This window comes from Mauremys reevesii, linkage group 21 (genome assembly GCF_016161935.1).
Source record: "Mauremys reevesii isolate NIE-2019 linkage group 21, ASM1616193v1, whole genome shotgun sequence".
NCBI classification, from domain to species: domain Eukaryota; kingdom Metazoa; phylum Chordata; order Testudines; family Geoemydidae; genus Mauremys; species Mauremys reevesii.
Window position 1 is genome coordinate 19008415 of NC_052643.1, and position 23376 is coordinate 19031790.

The 23376-nt window shown below is 42.7% G+C and overlaps 1 protein-coding gene across 2 annotated transcripts; it reads right to left on the bottom strand.

Annotated features, from left to right (window-relative positions):
- Window positions 1-115: 115 nt before the first annotated feature.
- KLHL21 (kelch like family member 21) lies at window positions 116-23375 on the bottom strand. 2 transcript variants are annotated; one of them, XM_039508613.1, is made up of 6 exons: window positions 23203-23375; window positions 15825-16849; window positions 12116-12521; window positions 6082-6154; window positions 3788-4071; window positions 116-731 (listed from the first exon to the last, which is right to left on the bottom strand). In XM_039508613.1, exons 1-6 carry the CDS (start codon window positions 23262-23264, stop codon window positions 644-646), a joined length of 1938 nt encoding a protein of 645 aa, XP_039364547.1. In that variant the 5' UTR covers window positions 23265-23375; the 3' UTR covers window positions 116-643. The 2 variants fall into 2 exon arrangements, with proteins under 2 accessions (XP_039364547.1, XP_039364548.1); XM_039508614.1 differs by lacking the exon at window positions 23203-23375 and adding an exon at window positions 22862-23112.
- Between the last annotated feature and the right edge of the window lies 1 nt (window position 23376).

Sequence of the window (23376 nt, forward strand, 5' to 3'; positions counted from 1 at the left end):
CATGCATCAGATAGAGAGCCACCACAGGCAAATTAACTATCAGAGCTAGAAGCCTCCCTACAGTCATTGAAAGCTGACCAAAACATTTACATTTAACATGTTTTATTTAGCTTGATCATTTCAAGTAAGTTTTTAAAAACAGAAATATGAGAATAAAATTCCAAAATCTGTCAAAATGTAAAATGCCTTTGCTTCAAAGGATGGTATTTAAACAGTATTTAAAGGTTTAGACACAATGAAAGTCTACAAAAAAGTTATAAATACAAACCTAAAGTTATTCAGCTGGTTTTGGAACTTCAAGATGACATAGGTCCAGCAGAGAGCACTACAGGAGGAGAATGTTCTACATAAATATACTTTAATAGTTCAGCATAAATACTTGACCATTCTACTATGCAAATTGTTATACTAAATTACAACATGTAGACAGCAGTGCTCCACATCTTAAGATGGACTTGAATATGTCTTAAATAACTGGCACCCTGTTGAGCACAATATGGTTGTGTTTACCACTCCCATTACAATAATTGCACAAGCTCAGTGGAAGAGAGACTGACTTGAGGTTTCAGTTTAACTTTTGTGGGGACACAAATTGCTTGTTGGCATAGTATTCAACAGCCAGAAGTGAAGAAATTGCATCAATTCACTGCATCTGTCCAAGGTAATAGGCAAGCTTCACCAAAATGAGCCCTGTATCTTGCTTAACCAGTAGCTTGGGAACAGCACAAGTGCTAGATATAAAAAATATATTTTCAGTAACAAAAACATGTTTATAGAGCTGAAAACCTCAAAGAAGATGCTATCCCATGTTCTTGCTTCCACACCAGCTAAACAAGAGCTAAGGGAGAGGGGAATACATAACAGAACTATCCGTTCTTTGTAGGTTTCCTACTGGTTATTATAAAATTTGTGATACTAAAAGCCTGACTGAGATAACCAAATGGTCCACTGATTGGTATTCCCAACTCCCACGTAGGAAACTCAGTGAGATTTTCATTCTTTCCAGCTGGTAGCACTACCAAGGGTCAAAGTGTGACATACCAGTCTAAGCTCCTTTGCCTAATATAGGAGTCCCACCATCTTGTCTAGTCATCCTTGCTAGCAGACTGATGTTCATGACATGAAGCTCTAGCAAGAGCTTTTGCGGGGGGAGTCCTGGGGATCCTGCTTCAACATGTGCAGAGGTTTCCAAAACAAAACAAAACAGAACTTGAAGTTTGCCAACTCTATCAAGTTGATTTATACAGTGACTTTGTTCCACCCACTGTGAAGTCTTGGTAGACTGAAGTTTGTCAACACAATCTAGTTGCGCTATAACCCTGTCTCAAGCTACATTCTTATAAGGCACTGTCAATAACCTATCAAAGTTTGAGTGGTCCTAGTTCAGGATAATGGGAAGAATCTCTGCTGAAAGTTTGCAATAGAGAGAAAGTGTTCCAGAGAGAACAGACTCAAGAGCTGTAGAAAATGCTTTATCCCTTGGGAACTTAGGATATCCTACAGCATCTTCCAAATGAAGAAGCCTAAAGATCTGTGAGATTGAATATCTGGGTTTGTCATGTGTAGGTGAAGTTTAAATTCATACAGTTTTCCCACTGAGAAAATGCAGAGCTACCATCTCACCCACTATTTCACATCATCATTCTTTCCTAAAGGACATTAATGCTTGTTTTCAACTAGACCATGCTGCATTTTGAAATTTAAGAGCTTTGTAGGAACAGCCAGACACTCAAATCAAGGAATTAGCAGGAAATTTCCTCTTCCAACGAAATGTGCTTTTAGATTAAATACAGGAAATAAAATTAAGCCTGCCAGATCACTTAAGTCTGAAAGCAGAACTTACTGATTACAAAAACAATAGCGATCTAACAAAATTCAGTCTCTATGCACTAACTAAAAGCCCTGATTAGCATTTACCAATTGCTCAAAAATTCCAACAGCTGCTTTAAATTATTTTGATGAATGAGTAATATTAACGTTAGGTTCTATCATTTAGCAAATTGATCCATTTATAAACCGTAAATTTACCTTCGCTTAGCCACCATTCTTTATCATGAATGTTTGAAGCAGCATAAAATTATTTTTCTATATACCAAATACACCTCTACCCCAATATAATGCTGTCCACAGGACCCAAAAAATCTTACCGCGTTATAGATGAAACCGCGTTATATCAAACTTGCTTTGATCCGCTGGAGTGCACCCCCCCAGAGCACTGCTTTGCCACGTTATATCCGAATTCATGTTATATCGGGTTGCATTATATCAGGGTAGAGGTGTACTGTGTAATAAATTACTTTGCTCAAATCCATGGGACAGTTCCCAAGGAAGCTCTTTATTTCCTCCCTTTAAATAAGTTCTCCCCTAAAAATACCATTCTGGTCTACTTCTTTAGTGTCTAGTGAGAATACACCTTCTCCATTTTACAGTGTCCCCAATACTATCCAGGACCTAGCTGCTCAATCTAGCACAAATTTTGCCATCCTTTATATAAAAAGAGTCAAGTTAAAGTCTTTAGAGCTTATGGAACATCAATAATAAATAGCAAATAACCTCACTAGACAAGACCATACTGCAGAGATTTCTCTGCCAAGTTCAACTGCAGGCTAAACAGTTTGATAGAAACAAAAATGTTATTCAGATCTGAACGCTGATGGAGGAGGATGTTCTTCTCCAAGAGATCTTTGACATGAGCGCCCAGCCCCTAAAGGCTTCCCCCACTCTTCTTCTCAGATGAATATTTGCTTAAAAAAAGAAATTGAAATGTATTTGACATTTCACTCAATCTAAATATGTGAATCATTTTTAAAATAAAACGTTTCTAAAGAAACATTTTCCTAGTAAGGACCAATAAAAGCACAAGCTGCATGGGGTAATGAAAATTCTGTATACAAACTTACAGTGCTGTAGGGGTTTTTAACAATTAATTTATCACACATTTAAGGTTGCGGCAGAGGGAAATTTCAAACTTCATGACTCTCAACCTTAATATCCTTGCACTGAGCTTTTTATGCAAATGCAATTTAATAGGTTCTTCGTGAAAGCATGAAGAGCGACTCAAGTTTATGGTGGCTCTCAGCATATTTAGGGCTAGGTATTTATATCCTCATGTCTGCACATCTATAATGAACCCAAACTTTGTGGGTGGAATTTTCCCTCAGATCATATTGGCAAGGACCTGGGCAAGAGGTCTATCTTCCTCTGGAGCACTGAGCAGAGCATTAGATCTGCAGGTATATCTTATCAAACCAATCTCTCCCCTTTCAGAGAGCCTCTGGTATTAGCGAACTTCAGTCCTCCCTATTTTCTGTGTTTCCATAAAACACTGCCACAAAGAATGGAATTTGGTGGCAAATATGAAGTGTTATGATGTGGAAAGATGCTGACTGCAGAGTACTAGTGAAAGCTGTCTGATCAAAAGCTACACAGTGCTGCCTGGAAGAGCAATATTGGTGCTTGAGTAACAAGTGATTTTTTAAAAATATCTTTTGTCCAGAGCTCTCTTATCAGAGCTTTTCTGTGGCTAATGCTGCACCTTCTCCATCCACAGAAAAGTGCTGAGGGACATTGCACCCAAAGAGGCCTCTAACTTTCTGCCAACTATGCTCCCTACAACAACATTTTAATCTTTCAGGGTTTTTACTTCCTCCCTACTTGCAATTACTGATCAATCCATTTCAGAGTTTCCAAGCACCAGTTTGCCTCCTGCCCTCCCCGAAAGTGACACTGGTTATTTGTAATGAATTCACTTCAAGCCAGAGATAAGTTTTTCTACTGTTAACGTAACTCATTAAGATTCTGATTATGAAGATTCTGGCGCTGCCTGTTTAGGTTAATGGCATTATCCAGAGCGATACTGTCGTCTTCTTGTGTAGTTTGTGGCATAAACTGTCGGAATATGCTGACACTTCCATGCCAGAAGGTGGGTTCAGGCAGCCGTCCCACTATGCTCCATGTTCGAGTTTCTGGATCATAAGCTTCCAGCACGTCTGAAAGTTCAAATGTGTTATCGTAGCCACCAGAGACATAGAGCTTCCCACCAAGCACAGCCAAGCTCCCTCCAACATGAACCTACAATTAAAAACAAGGTATTAGAGACGACCATCCTGGCTTAACAAGGAGCTCTTCAAAGACCTGAAACTCAAAAAGAGTCATACAAAAAGTGGAATCTAGGTCCAATTACGAAGGATGACTATACCAAAAAACAACAGAAGCATGTAGGGACAAAGCCAGAAAAGTCAAGGCACAAAACAAGATAAAACTAGCTAGGGACTTAAAGTGTAACAAGAAAACTCTTTAAAAATACATTACAAGCAAGAGGAAGATCAAGAACAGGGTAGGCCCATTACTCAATGAGGAGGGAAAGACAATAACAGAAAACACAGTAATGACTGCAGTGTTAAATGCCTTTTTTGTTTCAGTTTTTACCAAAAAAGTTATCAGTGACTGGACAACCAACATAGTGAATATCAGTGTAAATGGGGTAGGATCTGAGGCTAAAATAGGGAAAGAACAAGTGAAGAATTACTTAGACAAGTTATATGTCTTGAAGCCAGCAGGGCTTGATGAAATAGATCCTATAATATTTAAGAGATCTCGGCGCCATTAGCAATTGTCTTTGAGAACTCATGGAGGGATGGAAGAGATCCTAGAGGACCACAAAAGTGCAAATATAGTGCCTATCTATAAAAAGGGGAACAAGGACAACACAGGGAATTGTTCTCCTTAACTAATGAGGAAAGGACATGAAGCAATGGGCTTAAATTGCAGTAAAGCAGGTTTAGGTTGGACATTAGAAAAAACTTCCTAACTGTCAGAGTTGGTAAGCACTGGAACAAATTACCTAGGAAGATTGTGGAATCTCCATCACTGGTGGTTTTTAAGAACAGGTTATACAAACTCCTGTCAGGGATGGTCTAGATCAGGGGTTGGTAACCTTTTGGAAGTGCTGTGCCGAGTCTTCATTTATTCACTCTAATTTAAGGTTTTGCGTGCCAGTCATACATTTTAATGTTTTTAGAAGATCTCTTTCTATAAGTCTATAATATATAACTAAACTATTGTTGTATGTAAAGTAAATAAGGTTTTGCAAATGTTTAAGAAGCTTCATTTATAATTAAATTAAAATGCAGAGTCCCCCAGACCGGTGGCCAGGACCCACGCAGTGTGAGTGCCACTGAAAATCAGCTCATGTGCCGTCTTTGGCACGTGTGCCATAGGTTGCCTACCCCGGTCTAGATAATACTTAGTCCTGCCTCTGTGCAGGGCACTGGACTAGATGACTTATCGAGGGCCCTTCCAATCCTACATTTATATGATTATGCCCATTTAGGTAGGTACACTGATCTCTAGCCTAGCTGAAAGTCCCAAATTTGTGGGTCCTCTGCTATTGCTGGCAATTGCTGCTCTGGAACAGGTATAGTGCTCACAAGTGACCCATAGCACCATGCCAACACAACTGTAACAGAACTGACAAGTCCCAGCCAAAAGGTCAGCAGCATTAACTCCAACTAAAGGAGCTATAATTCAAGAACCACAAAACAACAAGATACAAACAAAGATCTCTGCTAACCTATGCAGCTGCACCACATGATGCTTTGGGCACTTACGGCTTGTCTACTCTGTGCATTAGTCCACACTAGAGAGGTGTAAATTCTAGTGCACAGTAGAGTGTCACACACTAACTGGCCCACTTGGACCCTGCTAGTGTACACTAAAAGTTCCCTGGTACATTAACGCAGTATTGTATACTACATTAATGCACACTAGAGAACTTCTAGTGCAGGCCAGCTAGTGCGTGACACCCTAGCGTGCACTGGAGTTTATACCCTTCTAGAGTGGACTAATGCACAGCGTAGACAAGCCTTCATTGTTCTCGATTGGTCATCTAAACTACAAGTGCTCTGAAACAAGGGCTACCTTTTGCTGTACGTGGCTGAACATACTGTTAGCATTCACTGAGTTTATTTTGTGTTGTATCAGTGCTTAAATAATTAAGTCACTCCCCTGCCCCAAGAAGTTTATAATCCAAAGGAACTGTTTCCAGCAGTTTTTAAAATGAACTCATTGTCAACATCCTACCTGGAGCATAGGAGGGATTTTGTCCCATTCATTCTTCATTGGATTGTAAACATCCACTTCAGCGGAGTCATCTCTATAAAATAAAAAAGGAAACCACTATTCAGAGAGCTGTAAAGGCTCCCCCCATTTCATCAAGCACAGGTGAAAGGAGTCCAAGCAAGTGCCTGAAGTGCTACATTAGCATTTTTGCTTCCACCTGGTTACATTCACAAACTCACGTGCACACTGATCAAATTACACTTGCACTAAGACATGAGATATGATGCACACTCCAAACTCCTATACGTGGCTCCTATGATGTAGCATCAATGGCCAGCCCAGAAATCAACGCATCTGCGTAACCTGGGGCTGAAGAGCTATGGACTACGAGTGGGCTGCATCATTACGCGTAGGAAGTCTCCTCACTACTTGTGAATTGGTGCTTGTGTCCAAAGATCATGACTAGCACTTCTTTGCTTCTTCAAAGTCAAAACTGCACTTAAAAAAATAAATTCTGATTTTGAAAAGATTACCCAGCTAGTTGGGTGCAGTGAACCATACACTGGAGCCAGAATGAGCCCAGAACATCCAAGCAGTGTTTCTGCCTTCCCTTGCCTACAAACAAGTATGGGCTGGATGAATCAACTATAAGGTGGATAGAAAGCTGGCTAGATCATCGGGCTCAATAGGTCATGATCAATGGCGCCATGTCTAGTTGGCAGCCGGTTTCAAGCAGAGTGCCCCAAGGGTCGGTCCTGGGGCCAGTTTTGTTCAACATCCTCATTAATAATCTGGAGGATGGCATGGACTGCACCCTCAGCAAGTTTGCAGATGACACTAAACTGGGAGGAGTGGTAGATACGCTGAAGGGTAGGGATAGGATACAGAGGGACCTAGATAAATTAGAGGATTGGGCCAAAATAAATCTGATGAGGTTCAACAAGGACAAGTGCAGAGTCCTGCACTTAGGAAGGAAGAATCCCATGCACTGCTACAGGCTAGGGACCGAATGGCTAGGCAGCAGTTCTGCAGAAAAGGACCTAGGGATTACAGTGAATGAGAAGCTGGATGAGAGTCAACAGTGTGCCCTTGTTGTCAAGAAGGCTAACGGCATTTTGGGCTGTATAAGTAGGAACACTGCCAGCAGATCGAGGGACATGATCATTCTCCTCTAGTCAGCATTGGTGAGGCCTCATCTGGAGTACTGTGTCCAGTTTTGGGCCCCACACTACAAGAAGGATGTGGAAAAATTGGAAAGAGTCCAGCGGAGGGCAACAAAAATTATTAGGGGTCTGGAGCACATGATTTATGAGGAAAGGCTGAGGGAACTGGGATTATTTAGTCTGCAGAAGAGAAGAATGAGGGGGGATTTGATAGCTGCTTTCAGCTACCTGAAGGGGGGTTCCAAAGAGGATGGAGCTAAGATGTTCTCAGTGGTGGCAGATGACAGAACATGGAGCAATGGTCTCAAGTTGCAGTGAGGGAGGTTTAGGTTAGGTTGGATATTAGGAAAAACTTTTTCATTAGGAGGGTGGTGAAGCACTGGAATGGGTTACCTAGGGAGGTGGTGGAATCTCCTTCCTTAGAGATTTTTAAGGCCCAGCTTGACAAAGCCCTGGCTGGGATGATTTAGCTGGGGATTGGTCCTGCTTTGATTAGGGGTTTGGACTAGATGACCTCCTGAGGTCCCTTCCAACCCTGATATTCTATGATTCCATGATTCTATGAACTTCCCCATGGTTATTCAGCCGTGGTACCTGCCCAAGTCAGAATGCAAAATTATTTGTATTGCAAATAGTACCTAGAAGCACAACTGTACTATGCTGATAATTGCAGGCCAATCCTAAACATGTTATTTAAATCTGTTTATTTTCAAAATGTGCACTTTTGGGTCCCACTACAGATAAACTTCCTGCAAATTTGTACCGGATAAAATAATCTGGCTTTGGTGATACGAGTGCACAAGAACATTTTAGAAAAATAACTGATATTCTGGGGTGACTTAAACCTCTCCCCACCTAAAATTAACCCTGAAAGGATCCATGTTGAACTGAGACTTCAGCCAGTGCCAAGTTTAGACCGGGGTGGGGTGGAGTGGGGGTGAATAAAGGCTGGAGAGAGGTCTGTAATGGAAGAACTGACAGCAGCACTATAATCCCACAAGGCTTCTTTTACCCATTCCACTCATGAGTCAGGAGTGTGACAGCAACAGGTGAGGGATTATTGTGACACAGAAATGCAATTTGTTGGCATACGAATATGGAGATTACAAGGTCAGGTCAGTCACAGCGGTGCTTAAAGTAAATCCAAGAAAGTCCTATCAAGAATGAAGTTGGAAGTCTACCTAAGAATGCAGAATCTTCTACTTAATTCAACCACTAATTAATTTGAGCTTCCTTTTTAACTGAATCAGTCTCGAGAACTAAGTTAATTGAATTTAAAGTAAAAACTATGTACACCTCTACCTCGATATAATGCTGTCCTCAGGAGCCAAAAAATCTTACTGCGTTATAGGTGAAACCGTGTTATATCCAACTTGCTTTGATCCACTGGAGTGCGCAGCTCCGCAACCCCCCTGCCAGGAGCACTGCTTTACCGTGTTATATCCAAATTCGTGTTCTATCTGGTTATGTTATATCGGGGTAGAGGTGTACTGTATTAGAATCCATTTCAATTGGTATAGACATCTTTTATTGGATAATTCAATCTCTGGCTATAAAGTCCTTTTATTAAAGTTAAAAATTTGAATGAGAGAAGAAAAGTGAGTTCAAGACAATTAGAACTGAGTATTAAATTTTTCAGACATTGGTACTGATTTTCCAAGAACTACCATGTCCTTTGCAATCTACGAAAAGCAATCTAGTGATGACAGAGATAACAAGATCTGCTTATTCCAATCAAAGCAATAGCAACAGAGTTTGTCGAAATAAGAGGAAGGTGAAATAAATAAGAGTCTATGCAGACATCCCAGAGCACCACCTCTCCTGATGACCATTCATTTAGAAGCCATCATGCTTGTAAAAGGGTCTCCTTAGTATACAGTAAAATCCAGGTTTCTGAACTATAGTTATTAGTTAAAAACAGGGTGGATTTATTTAAATCAATGTAATTTAAATACTGGATTTTAATCACCGAGCAGGAAACCTTGATTTAAATCAAGGATTTTAATCTTGTTTTGCATTTGTACTATAGTTATTTTCTAAAGAAAGTTGATTCTCACTGGTTGGTAACCATTATAACATATTGATTTGCAACTAAATATAACCTTTACACTAAATTTGGTGTGTCTTTTTGTTAACCAGGAGGATACACTATATTGATAAGCTTTATATTTGCTTAAATAAAGTGTAACTTGCATTTATTCAGACTCTTACATTTTACTTTTTTATGTTAAATAATTTTTTACTTGTGATTTATTGTCAAGCTCAATTTGGAAATTATGATTCAATAAAGAAGTGCACAAAAATCAGCATTTTATTTTTTATTAGTTAAGTAAAATTACCTTAAACGTGCAGATACGTAAGAAAATAAAAAGTACATCAAAACATGTTGTGCATTTACTGATTTGTTAAAACAAAGTATTATCTGTAGTTAGTGAATTGAACTGATTGTTTCTGGTCCCCACTGTCCTTCAAGATTTTGGAACTAGTTGATCTCAACCTCTCACACCCAGTATAGACTGGAAGAAGAAAAGTTTTTCTCCTTTTTCCAACGTACAATTTGTATCTTAACTTTGAACTAGTCATAGAACTGAACTATCTGAATATACCGAAACGAAAAAATATTCTTTGTGCATCTGCAGAAGATCCTACTACTGTCAAAAGCTGATTAAGCACGTCAACAAACTCTGGTTATAGGTGCTTAGCCAGTGACTTCCACCAGTTTAATGGTTTAATTTTCTATAAAAATTCAGGAGCAAACATGTGCTGCTTATTATTATAATAACGTAATACAGTTTTAATATATTATTGTAAGTTTAGGCCTTAATATAGGTTGTCAACTTCAATTTTAATTTTAATTTTATTTTTTTTTAAATAAACCTGTATTTAAACAAAAAAAACCCCTCAGATTTAAAATTAAAAAAAATCTGATTTTTAAATATTTTAAAATCAGTTTTTATCCACCGTGGTTTTAAAAAAAACCAATGCACAAGTTTTCTTATGGTTCCCAAGGTACATTCTTTATAACCAGTTTCCTTAGTTTGAGCTACTTTGGGAAGCAATCTCAGAGCAGAGGTGTCTATGTAGAGGAAAGATGATCCATGGGAGTCAAACATTTATAAATCACACTTGTTTAACTCAGTTCTACGGACCCAAAGATTCTAAACAATTTAAATATGCAGGGATCTCTCCTTCCAGCTGTTGTATACCTCAAGCAGATCATTAATAGGAGTTTCATGTATTCAAGTGAAGAGCGAAGACAACCCTTTTAGTGATACTACTTTAAAAATCCTAAAGTTGCTGTCAAGCCACTTCTACAGAGAAGAGTTATCACAGTTTACAATGTTTTTGATAACAATGCTGCATGAGGCAAATACTTCCAAGAATGAAAGTGAAAACACACTGCTTGCGTGCAGGGGTGGCTCCAGGCCCCAGCACACCAAGCGCGTGCTTGGGGCGGCAAGCCGCCGGGGGCGCTCTGCCGGTCGCCGCAAGGGCGGCAGGCAGGCTGCCTCCAGCGGCTTGCCTGCGGAGGGTCGGCTGGTCCCACGGCTTGGGAGGACCCTCCACAGGCACGCCTGCGGAAGGTCCGCCGAAGCCGCGGGACCAGTGGACCCTCCGCAGGCAAACTGCCGGAGGCAGCCTGCCTGCCGTGCTTGGGGCGGCAAAATCCCTAGAGCTGCCCCTGCTTGCGTGCTGGGAGGGAAAACAGGAGCAAGAATGATTCCACATGCTTGTCTGAATAAGAACAAGGCATTCCCATCTCAAGGTTGTTTCTAATATAGAAGTAACCCAAGAGGCTAGTTTTGCTGTGATGCCTATTTATAACTGTAACTAAGGTTGGTTGTAAAGAAGAGGGAGAGTTTTATTCTCACTTAATAAAGAAAAAAACCACCTAAACTGAAAGTTAGCAACTTTGGTTAATAAGTTATCCTTTGGTCCCATGTATATGAAACTATTGCTTTGAGATTGTCCTCCTAAACTATCAGAAAAATCTCTCTTCTGCAGCATTGTTTGGGGGGGGAGGAGAGGAGTGAAGAAGAGGAAGAATTTTTCCTTTGCTGTGTCAGGTAATTTTCTCAGCTGCTTACTCAATGAATCACCAATGACTTCCTACTGCTGCAGCAACCCCGACAGAGGTGTGTACGGGCCAACTACTCAACCATTAGAAATTCTAAACCCTGAACTACCAAGCTGCTGAAAACAGCAAGTCAAGTTGGCTCTGCAAGCGTACAGGATGGATATTTTGATGAAAGAACCTTTTCAATATTAGTTGAATATTGAAAGAGAGAGAGGAATAACTTCAAACAGCCGCTGGAAGCCAAGATGCAGGACTGAGCAAGAACAAATCCAAATGCAGCAAATAAAGATCATGGATACAACTTACTGCTTTACGCAAACCCAAAAGGTAATAAAACAAAATTTCTAGGGACTATGTTTAATGTACATTTGCTCACACACAAAGACAATACACTAGATGAAGGGTTTCAGTGATGGAATGCCTTTCAGTTTATTTAAGTGGGTAAGTATCTGAACCATTAGAACTCAACTCAAAATGGTAAATCCTGGTTTAAAAACAACAACAAACCATTTCATCTCATGTTCTCTTATCTCATTTCATGTGCGCTATCTGCTGTACCATTTAATATTTCTTGGAGCTTATTCGTTTCTATGTGTGCATTTAAAGTTACAGTAGAACTGAATTAAAAGTCAACAGAACTCAAGGATTCTACTTTAAAAGTAGATTTCTCCTCAGTCCAGATTGTAAAATTGCCTCCGTTTTCCAAATTGTGGATTTAAATCCAATCCTTCTACACTATTTCTCAAAAAAACAAAAACAAAAAGATCAGTCTACCCATGGGGCAAGGTGGGGTGGAGAATACAATATTACTTACCTTATGAAGTATATAAGTCCATTAAGAGTCACAGTTTTTGGTGCAAAAGACCACGGAGGCAGCTGTCCACAGTTCACTAGGGACCAGAGGTCAGTTTCAGGGTCATAACATTGTATAACCATGGATTCTTTGCCTGCTAAAGAGCCAATAGCAAAGAGTTTGCCACGACAAGATGTGGTGGAACAGTTGTCCATTGGGTACAACATAGGCTGCAAAGCCTCCCAGGCATCTATGGAGTGGTCGTAACGTTCTGTGCTGTCTGAGGCTATGATATACAACAGTCCATCCAAGACTGTAGAGCTGTGGTATTCTCTTGCTTTCAACATTGGAGACACTTCTGTCCACTCATTCACACTAGAATTGTATCTCCAGACACAATCATAGAGCCTTGACCCATCTGATCCTCCTACAGAAGAGAGCACATCTCATCAGTAAATATTTTGCAATATATCCCATTGTATGTGGAGGGTGGGGAGGAAGACAGAGGAGAGGTTTTATGTAATAACTCACCCTTTATTAGGTATTCAAAAATATTACTACTTTCCAATACTATAACAAATTTTGCTACTTCCCCAGCCTACTTGTTATTAAAATATTCAGGGACAGGAGGAAAATGGCAGTTTGTTTCACAACAATTTCAAGGCTAATGGTACCTCTCAACCTCAAATGTATTTGGAAATCCAAAACAGGCCTGTAAATTTGTCTCCCATTTACTCCCAGTATCTCAGAGGAGATTCCCTCATGTGGTGCCCAGACAAAATCTGGTGCATTATCAACACAAAACCTTTCTCCCTTTCCAATTTACAACCCCCATCATACCCCTGACGTGAGGGCTTGGAGCTGGTGACCCAATACAGAGCAACTTTCAACAATGATTAGCCAGCAAAGGTACTGATAAGAGTCCAACTCACACTTCTACAATAGTTGACAGCTATATCAGTGGAGCAAACCTAGCATGCAAGATCCATAAACTAAAGAACAACCTGAAACACCTGACCCCACTTCACTACTGCCTCATACAAAAATCTGCTTCTAAGCTTTCCCTTTACATCTCTTTTCCTCCGAGCTACAACTGTAATGCAAAATACAAAAGTTATCCATGCATCTTCAATGACAACAGATCCTATGTGCAAGTACAAGACTCTTGGAAGAAGTCAGCAATCACAACAAGGTGTGTGACAAAATGTTTGGCATTCAGAATTCCAGGTGGATCAACCTTACATTGTTTTTTAATACTACCATACGTGACTTTCTTTGAATGCAGCAGTGTTAATACAAAATTATTCTGTTTTAGCACATCATCATGTTTATGACATAACAAAAAGGATGTTTACGATTTAAGTAAAGTCAGAGATTGAGCTTTCTGTTCACTTAGGCCTAGTCTACATACAACCTTTATTGGTATAACTATGTCTGTTCGAGGTGTGAATTTTGAGGACATGGTTATACTGGTAAAAAGGTGCGTCATACAGTATAGCTTCTTTCTGTTTGGGTCCCTTTACACTGGTATAACTGCACTCACACTGGGGGTGAGGGTGAGGTGGGAGGCTGCTGCTTTATACTGATATAGTTACAGTGGCAAACTTGACAAACTGACAAGAGCCAGAGTGTACACTAGAGAAAGAAACACAACTTTTGCCCTTCAATACCATAAACACACTGCTATGCCAAGGTCGATGACTCTCAATGTCATTTAAAGTCTAGAGTATCAGAGGACTTTCTGGTATGTTTCTACTTTGAGTGTTGTGACAAGGTGGGGATTTTCCCTTGTTATGTTGTATGGGAGTCTTACTGTTGAGCCTATGTGAGTTTTACTGTTATGCATGAATACTGTTTGCCTCAGTTCGCCTGTGTGCTGCACCAATACCTCGGTGGTGGGAATAGGAGTGTGTGACTTAGGCTGAGACCTCTGAGGCAGGTCAGGCTGCTCCAACTGCCTGAATATATGCTATGACCCGTGCCCTTCGTAACCTGAAACCCAGGAGGGGGACGCAACCAGGTGACTCTTTGTCCAGGAGGTGAGACAAAGACAAGGAGGAGGAGCAATGGGGGTGTCTGAGGGCCTGTCGCTGGAAGCTGGCAGTCTGCTTGGGGGGACTGGAAGAATCCAGGGCTTCTGGGACAGGACTCCCCAAGATGGACTTGGCTGAAAGTCACTGATTTCTGTGCTAACAAGTTCTGTTCTATGCTGTGTTCCTGTTGACTAATAAACCTTCTGTTTTACTGGCTGGCTGAGAGTCAAGTCTGACTGCGGAGATGGGATGCGGGGCCCTCTGGCTTCCCCAGGAACCCAGCCCAGGCAGACTCGCTGTGGGAAGCGCATGGTGTGGAAGGGGATGCTGAATGCTCCAAGGTCAGATCCAGGAGAGTCGAAGCTGTGTAAGCTTCTTGCCCTAGAGACAGCTGCTCGGAGAGAGGAGGCTCCCCCAGTGTCCTGACTAGCCTCATATGGAGTAGTTCCAGAGCATCGCCCGCTGACTCTGTGACAAGCGTACATGGTGTACTTTGTGTTGCACCCTGTGTTATTTACTTTTCTCTAAGTTCTGCTTTTCTTAAGTGTTCTCAGCAGGAATTTCAAAACCATCTGAAATCAGACTCCTACCCTGTTGTCTTGAGCAGACAGTTGGGAAGTTACACCAACATGGGTCCTGAAATGCTGTCTACATACTCACTAGTATTAGTCATTATGAATCAGCCGCCTGTCTGAGATCAGCTACTAAATCCATCCCAAAACGAGAAAAACTATGGAAACGGAACCCCTGTTGCAAAATGAAATCTTGCATTTATGCCAAACATCTGAACAGAACTTCAGACATGGTCCATCTGTGAAAAACCAAGAACCACTGTAGGAAACCTAAATATTTTCATTACAAATTTAAACATTAATGTAACCGCAAAGTGGAAGACTCTCCTGGACGATGGATCCCACACGTTAAAAATAAAGTGTTCAGGAGGTGGCTTCTCCACACAGTCAAGTAAGTAATATATAAAATTGCATACATACTTATTTTCCTGTTCACCTCTGAGTTCCAAGCCTATTATCAACTCAGAACAAATATGACCCATGAAGCAGCTTATACCCCCAACCAGAATAACAAAACCATTTCAGTTTTATACCACACACTGCACTAGCCTGTACTTAGAACCAACTACAGAGCCCTGACGTCTGTCACAATAAAAATGTAGACAAATACCTTTACACAGACTTGTATGCAAGCCTCCAAACAGAACAAAGTGTTATTGAACTGTGGAGATGCCAAGGTCCCTTTGAAACAGGCTGTTGGAATGCGTGTCTGCTTATAATGTATGCAACACACTCGTTCAACATTTTCAGAGAAGCCAAGGAATCATTTCCCCTGGCATTTAGCATAGCAACAGAACGGTTTCTGAGTCTGCAAGAGACACCCTACTTATGAAAGCACATCTCACTTCAAAGAATCGTTATTCTGAGAACCCAAAACAAGCCATACTTAGTCCATCCTGGGACTAATGGCAAAGAAAAGAGAGAACTTTTTATAAAAATACTAGTGCTCTGAAAAGTCAGGGATCTCAGTTCTGGCCTCCCCTACAGCTTTGCCGATGCCCCTTGATCTTTAAACCTAAAGTTGTTCCCCCATCCCTTGCCAGACCTGGGCTCCCTCCAGAATGATGGCCTTTTCCCCAGATAACACTCCTCAGGGCATCAGATCCAATGTGTCCCCGTCCTTACCTGTCACGTAGATGTCGTTGCCCAGCGCCGCTATGCTGTAGCCACCGCCCAAGTGCTCAGGAAACTCGGCCAGGTAGCGCCAGTGCCCCGTGCGTGGGTTGTAACAATCAACGGTAACCAGCTCATCACAATCACGGTCGCAGCCACCAATGAGCACAAGGATCTCTGCCAGGCCGGTGGAGGGTCGTGGCCGCATGCGAGCACATGGCCCCTGGTCGTGCCGGTCATAGCGGGCAGCCTGGAAGTCGCGGGCCTCCCGCAGGAGGCGCAGGCAGGGCTGGCAGCGCGCCACCAGGGGCTCGCCCTCCACATGCGCCAGCAGGTAGAAACGGCGCACAAAGGGCAAGCGCACGTGGGCCAGGAGCTGCGGCAGCAGCGGGGCACGGGCAGCTAGGTCAGCGCGCACCCAACGCAGTGCCAGCTGGAAGGCAGCCTCCTCCTTGGGCACACACAGCTCATCGTCCCGCAAGTAGGAGATGAGCCGCGCCAGTGGCAACCGCTCCAACTGCGTGCTCAGCTCACCCACATGGCGCAGCACAAAGCGGTGTGCAGCAGCTGCAAGGGCTGGGCAAGCAAAGGCCTCTGCGAAGTCCTGCATGTCCAGCGCGTTGGCCGGCTCCAGCTGCCGGGCCAGCCAAGCGCCGCATGCTTCCTTCACAGCTGGGAACTGCAGTAGGTCGGCAGCACGCAGCAGCCGCTCTGCGATGTCGGGGCCCAGCTGCCCCACCCGACCAGTGTAGGCAAAGTCAAGCAGCAGCGCCAGGCACTCAGGGTCCACCCCATGTAGCCGCACCCGCTCGGCCCGGGACTCCCGCAGTGACCCACCGAACATGGCACGGAAGTAGCCAGAAGCTGCGGCTAGCACAGCTCGGTGCGCCCCAAACTCACAGCCCCCAGCCACCACTGTCACATCAAGCAGGCTCCGCTCAGAGCGCAGCGCACTCAGACCCCGTAGCAGTGCCACGGCATGTGCTGGTTCCCCTGGACCTCCGCCTCCTCCTGCCGGGATCAGTTCCATAATATGCCTGTGGAGGAGGCAACACACAGTGGGTTAGCGTGGGGCTTCTCAGGCACTCACAGCCCGTATAAGGACCAGACCCGGCCCTAACCACACGTGGCTCCCGCCCCCACCCCCTGGTCATCCACCCCCTTAACTCCTAGAGGCCCACTGGGCCCAGGCGGCATTCAAGGGCAGAGCCCGCAGGTTAGTACACCCCCTCCCCCACACGCTCATATCAGGGATAGCTGCTCTAGTTTAGAATATTCCCATCAACAGGGGGAAGGGGCCTCCTTAACTGATTCCACCCCAGCAGGGAGACTCAGCTTATACAGGGCTCTGTAGAAACCACAGGGATTTGGCAAGCTTTCCTCTGCAGTGAGGGGATTGCTTCTGGAGAATTGCTTTGTCCTCACAGATGCACCTAGCAGAGCCTCACACTTGAAAATCAAGACAGGTGAAAAGACCGTTTCTGACTTTAAAATAAAATAATAATAAAAAAATGTTGAGGATGTTCAAAGTTGTTTGAAAACAGGTCTGGAGTGTAGTTTTCAGTTTATCCACACACATGGTCTCAATTTCCTACACTACAAACTTCGCTGGGGAAGAAGAAAGGTTAGCAGGATAAATGCACAGCTTTTATCACTTCTACTAGCCTTTCTTGGTTTCAAATATAAGTTTTGCTTGAATGCAACGAATTTCTTTGCCTCTTTATTCCAATCCAACCCACTATCTAAAGACACTTTTGAGGACTGGTTGTTACGGTCAGAATTTAGTAAAGGAAGAAATAAACATTATGGTAAATAATAGTTATTTAAATGGGCACTGAAAACAAATGGAATGTTACAGAAGAAATGAGAGGTGGAAGTTCTTATTCCATTTAGAGAGAGCACCTGCAATCTGTACTTGCAAAACACTGAAGTCTACAAAATTGAATATTTTACTTTACTTCACAAAATGAACAAGCTGCAAAGACAATCTCAATTACAAGATACAGTTTCTCACTGAACTATAACAGTAAAGCTATGTAACTACAGGTCAGCACATACTGTTGCAGTTGCTTTTATAAGCACTATGGTACTAATCATACAAGCTATAAACATTTTAACAGAATCAATGAAGAGTGCTATTTGCATACCTCCAATAATGGCAATCCCATTACTTGACAAACATTTAATAATAAAATACAGAAAGTCAAGCTTGAGCAATCAAAGTATATTACTTATCGGTAAGGCTACATTTTAGTCCTGGGTATTTTTAATAAAAGTCAGACAAGTCATGGGTAGTAAACAAAAATTCACAGGCCCATGACCTGTCCATGATTTGTACTATATACTTCTAATTAAAAATTTAGGGGGTAGCCCTGGGAGATGCTGCGGGGCAGCATGCAGTCCGTGGTGGGGAGGGTGGGGGGGGGGCGGAGGAGGCTCCCTATCTGGCTCTGCATGGCTCCCCGGAAGCAGCTGGCATGTCCCTGCAGCTCCTAGCAGGAGGGAAGGCCAGGGGGACTCCACGCACTGCCCCTGCCACAAGTGCCAGCTCTGCAGTCAATGGGAGCTGCAGGGACATGCAGGACGCTTCCGGGGAGTCCTCCCGAGGTAAGCGCCATCCCACACCGCAACCCTCTGCACCAGCTCTGAGCCCCCTCCCACACCCAAACTACGGCTGCTGCTGGGAGCGGGGAGCCCAGTGGCCCGAGACTGCCCCAGCAGCGGACGGTGCGGCTGTCCCAGGGGCTGCCCAAGCTGCTCGGGCAGCCCCGGTGGACACCATTACCCCCACCTGAGAGGAGTCCCTCCTGCTGGCCACCGGACACGGAGCCACCTGCACTGGCCGTTACGGAAGTCACAGAATCCGTGGCTTCCGTGACAAACACACAGCCTTACTCACTGGCAAATACATTTGTTTTCTTATTTTCCCCCTTCAAACCTTCCATTTTCCCCCTTTATTTGGGGATCTCTGACAATCTAGTAAGAGAGCTTTTGGAGTGCTCAGCTGCAGGTCTACAAATGGGATGATTATATAGTCTTAGGAAATAAAAAAAGGAGTTCTGTATGCATCCTACTATCTGCACTGCGAATGTATGCTATTAAAATTCCTTGCTAGATTCATTCTGCAGGACAAGTATTTTCACATAACTGTAACAAAATTAAACATTTAAATGCCTGATGCTGCATTCTTTGTGCACTCCAAACACCCACTGCAGTCAGGGAAGCAAATAGCTCAGTTCACACCAGATACTCATCATAATTACAGCCATGTGTCAAAATGTTTCCACAAATCAAGTCCCTCACTACAAGAATTCTAAATACTATACAGACTAAATAATGATCTAGTCTATGAAATAATGTCTTAAAATATAAATATAATTACAAAATAGCTTAATTAGTTTACTCTTTTCTGGCTCTAAGCAGGACTATAGTAATTATGGAACAATCTTAGGACAATTTAAAGAAAGTCTATCAGAGTAGAAGATATGATTGTGTAGAGCTGGCAAAATAGGAAATGAGACAAGTCAAACAGCAAAAACATTTTAAAATAATAGCACTTTCTCAGTACTAAACTAATCCCAAAGAACTAGAAAATTAAAAAAGAACCAGAGAGAGAAAACATCTTACAGAGTTACATAAAACAGATACACTGATAGTTTTTCTAGAAGAAATTGAACCCTGCAGAAGAAAAGCAGTGGAATTACCGAATGGTCTAGCCTGGAAAAGTAAAGTAGAAGTTTAGAAAGTGTGGTGCTTCTGAGTAGACATAGACTGAGTGTCTAGCTCTATAGAATATTTAACAGAGTACAATTTCATTTCCTAATTTAAAATTGATTGTTATGTAAATAGAATTTTGTATACCTTCCTCTGGTGATTCACAGTTTACTCTATCACCGTAAGAAGTTACATAAAACAATGAAAATAGCCACTTAACTATTGTTGTACATTATCAGAGGGGTAGCTGTGTTAGTCTGGATCTGTAAAAGCAGCAAAGAGTCCTGTGGCACTTTATAGACTAACAGACGTATTGGAGCATGAGCTTTTGTGGGTGAATACTCACTGTGTTGGATGCATCCACGAGAGCTCATGCTCCAATATGTCTGTTAGTCTATAAGGTGCCACAGGACTCTTTGCTGCTATTGTTGTACAGCAACTAGCAGATACTGTTTTCCAGAGCTGTGCATATTCATAAACATATGATCATTGTAGTTTGCCCAAGTTCTGTTCCAGGGGGAATCCCCTTTTCCCCAAAATATGAGAGGGGAATTCAGCCTTTATTGACCTTTCTGCAGACATTGCCAACAGAGAGACGGGTTAGTAATAAAGTTTTTTATTTTTTCCATCCTGATATCCACAGTGGGAACACTATTGTAACCCCCAGCTCTTTTGTTTCAGGCCACCATATAGACATCAAATGTGAACTTCTTTCAATGACTATCTCAGCTTCCTTTAATAGAGAAAACATACAAATTTCAGGTGTAAGATGCTATCTACTCTGAATCCTGAAATGTCAGAGAACAAACCTCAACTAATAGAGACAGCTGTAAGAAAAGCTGCCAGTAGCAATAAACCCGAGCCAATGTTGCCAGATTTAGGATGTAATCCCATGTAGTTTATCAAGACCAGCAGCACAAACTCTCTCACCTAAAGTATACATAAAGTTAGGTTGCTGTACTTGTGATGGGGCTAGGATCAGACTCGGGCATCTCCAATTAGCGTGGCATAGCCAGTGCACTGAGGGTATTTGCAAAAAGAAGAAAGCGAAATAATGTGTTTCTTTAAAAAATGTAAGTAGGTTTTCATCATGACTCAAAAGGAATCAGTTGCCTTTTACAAACAAATATTAGGACATTTGTCACATCTCATTTCTAAATGAAGTTATTTTTCAAAAGTACTTTGGCATAACAGTGGATTCTTCACCAATGTACAGTGACTGTTGATCAAAACTCAAGTTGCACACAATGCCTTCCTTTCCTCCTTGATGATCTTACACATTACTTACTAGACTCTCACCACATGATTTCCTAAATTCCAGGGCTAGGCAAATATGCAGGTACACAGGAAAAAAGGCAGTACTTTCCTTGCCCATAGATGGACTGGACACACAGCTATTAGCAGCAGCATTCCCAGCTCTAAGTAGGTGCCGACACATTACTTTCACAGACAGGATGTGGCAAGAAAGCTAGAACAGTCTGGAACTTAAAGTGCAGAAGGCTACAATCATACAAGCTTACTGCTCTGAATTTCGCATAAAATTTGAATGATACATGCAACATGACTCAGCGTCCGTCTCTCATTAACATTATAATTTAGTACTACACTAATATGATTCATCTGCTCTTAAAAAAAAACATGTAAGTGTTTTGAGAGAGATTGCCAAAGCTGAAGAAGTCTAAAATTAGATCTGTTCTGTTTTGTCTGGTGAGCAATCAATCACATGCTTCTTGTATGCCCCCTCTTCTCTGCCTGCCCCCTTTTACTGAACAGGCAAAGGATTCAAATGTGCAAGAAACAAACTGAGGAAGAGGCTCCTCATCAAGCTTCAGATATAGAAGAGGAAAAACAATTCTAAAAAACACAATAAGGATCTGGTGGCACCTTAAAAACAGATTTATTTGGGCATAAGCTTTTGTGGGTAAAAAACCCACTTCTAACTCTACCACTACAGGGGAAAGGGATTGACTCAGGAAAAAAAGAGCAAGAAGATTTAATTTGACACTTTGAAGAATGTCCTTCTAATGTAAAGTTTCACTGTTGAACTCTAACCAACCTGTGGTCTGTGTAGTATGTAGATAAAGCAGCAAAGAATCCTGCTGCTTTATCTACATACTACACAGACCACAGTGTACAGAACCAGACTAACACGGCTACCTCTCTGATACTTCTAACCAACCTGTTTTGCACCATTTTATTTTGTTGTTCACAGATTACTAAAACCAGGGAATGGTCAGGAGACAGGTTTGGTGAGATTTTATTATATGCCACTTGCTTTGTGTTCGGTTACAACAGAGAATTTAACTTTTTTTTATTACAAGTAAAAGTCAAATTCTTTAATTAAAAAAAAAAAGCTATTCAAAACTGGGTGCTACCGATGCTCATTATTCTCCACCTAAAACAGGGAACAACAACTGATTACTGTCTTGGAAAAGAGGTATCTATAACTACATAAATAACTCACAAGAGTGTTCCTTAAATCCTGGATTATATTTCGGAATAAGATTTTCCTTGGCTGCCAGATGCTCATGCTCTTTACCTAACTGATTAATTTCCACAGAGACACTTCGCAGAATCTGATTTTATATATATGTATAATTTCAGTAGATTATAAATAAAATCAGTATTAACTTTTTTTTTTTTATAAAGGGAGGGATAGCTCAGTGGTTTGAGCATTGGCCTGCTAAACCCTTGAGTTTAATCCTTGAGGGGGCCATTTGGGGATTTAGTTGGGGATTGGTCCTGCTTTGAGCAGGGGGTTGGACTAGATGACTTCCTGGGGTCCCTACCAACCCTGATATTCTATGATTCACCAAATATAATTAAAACTAATCAGCCAGATTCTGAGCCCATTATTCATATTTAGACCTGGTTGAAAACTTTAATTTTTGTTGATTTACATTTTCACAGTTGTGCAAAATTATGGGGAGAAACAATTAGTTAATGACAGACCCTGAGATTCAAAAAAAGCTTTACAGCTGTCAAAACACAAAGTGTCAATTCACACGTCAAAATATATAATGTAAATAACCTTAAATGAAACTCTAATAAGTTGTCAAGCAATATTTTTCATACTTTGCCTGTCAATTTTAATTATCGATGGAAATATTTTCGAGAGTTTGTGTGTGTAGAGTAACACTGACATTTACCAATAAAAAGCTAACCCTTCCAATCCTCTCTCTCTATAAAGAGGAAGAAGTGGGGAGGAGGGACGAAGCGAGAACACGAGGCAGCAGCGAAGCCGAGAGCTTAGGACAACTGTTCCTGTCTGAGGCAGTCCGGGTCCCCAGTGTCTACCCCGGCCCGGCCCGCACCCCGCAGAGACCCGCGCTCACCTTGAGGCACAAGCCCCGCTGCCGGCACAGCTGCTCGGGGCATCAAGCGTTGGGTGGGGGAAGGGGACGGTCTGGGTCCGGACTCCGGTCTGAAAGAGGCGGGAGCGCCGGCCGCCCGGGAGCCGAAGGAAACCCGGCAGCGCCCTGCCGGCCCCTGCACTCCGCCCGCTGCGGTCACTGCGCCAGGGGCCGGGCCGGGCCAGCCGCCTCACCCCGCCCGGAGCCTCGTGACAGGCCCCCGTGGGGGCAGGCCCAGGGGAGGAGCCTCCCCGTATCCCCACACGGCCGGGGGCGAAAGGAACGAGACCCTCTGCCCCGGCCCGCTGCCGCCCCGCGCTTACCGCTCCAAGGGCCGCCGCCACAGCAGCACCCCCAGCCGGCGGGCCTGAGGCGCGGGAGGCATGCTGGGGGCTGTAGTTCTCTCCGGGACTACAGCTCCCAGCAGCCCCTGCGCCGCGTCCCCTCCGGAGCCGCTCGCGCGGAGGGAGAACTACAGCTCCCAGCAGCCCCTGCGC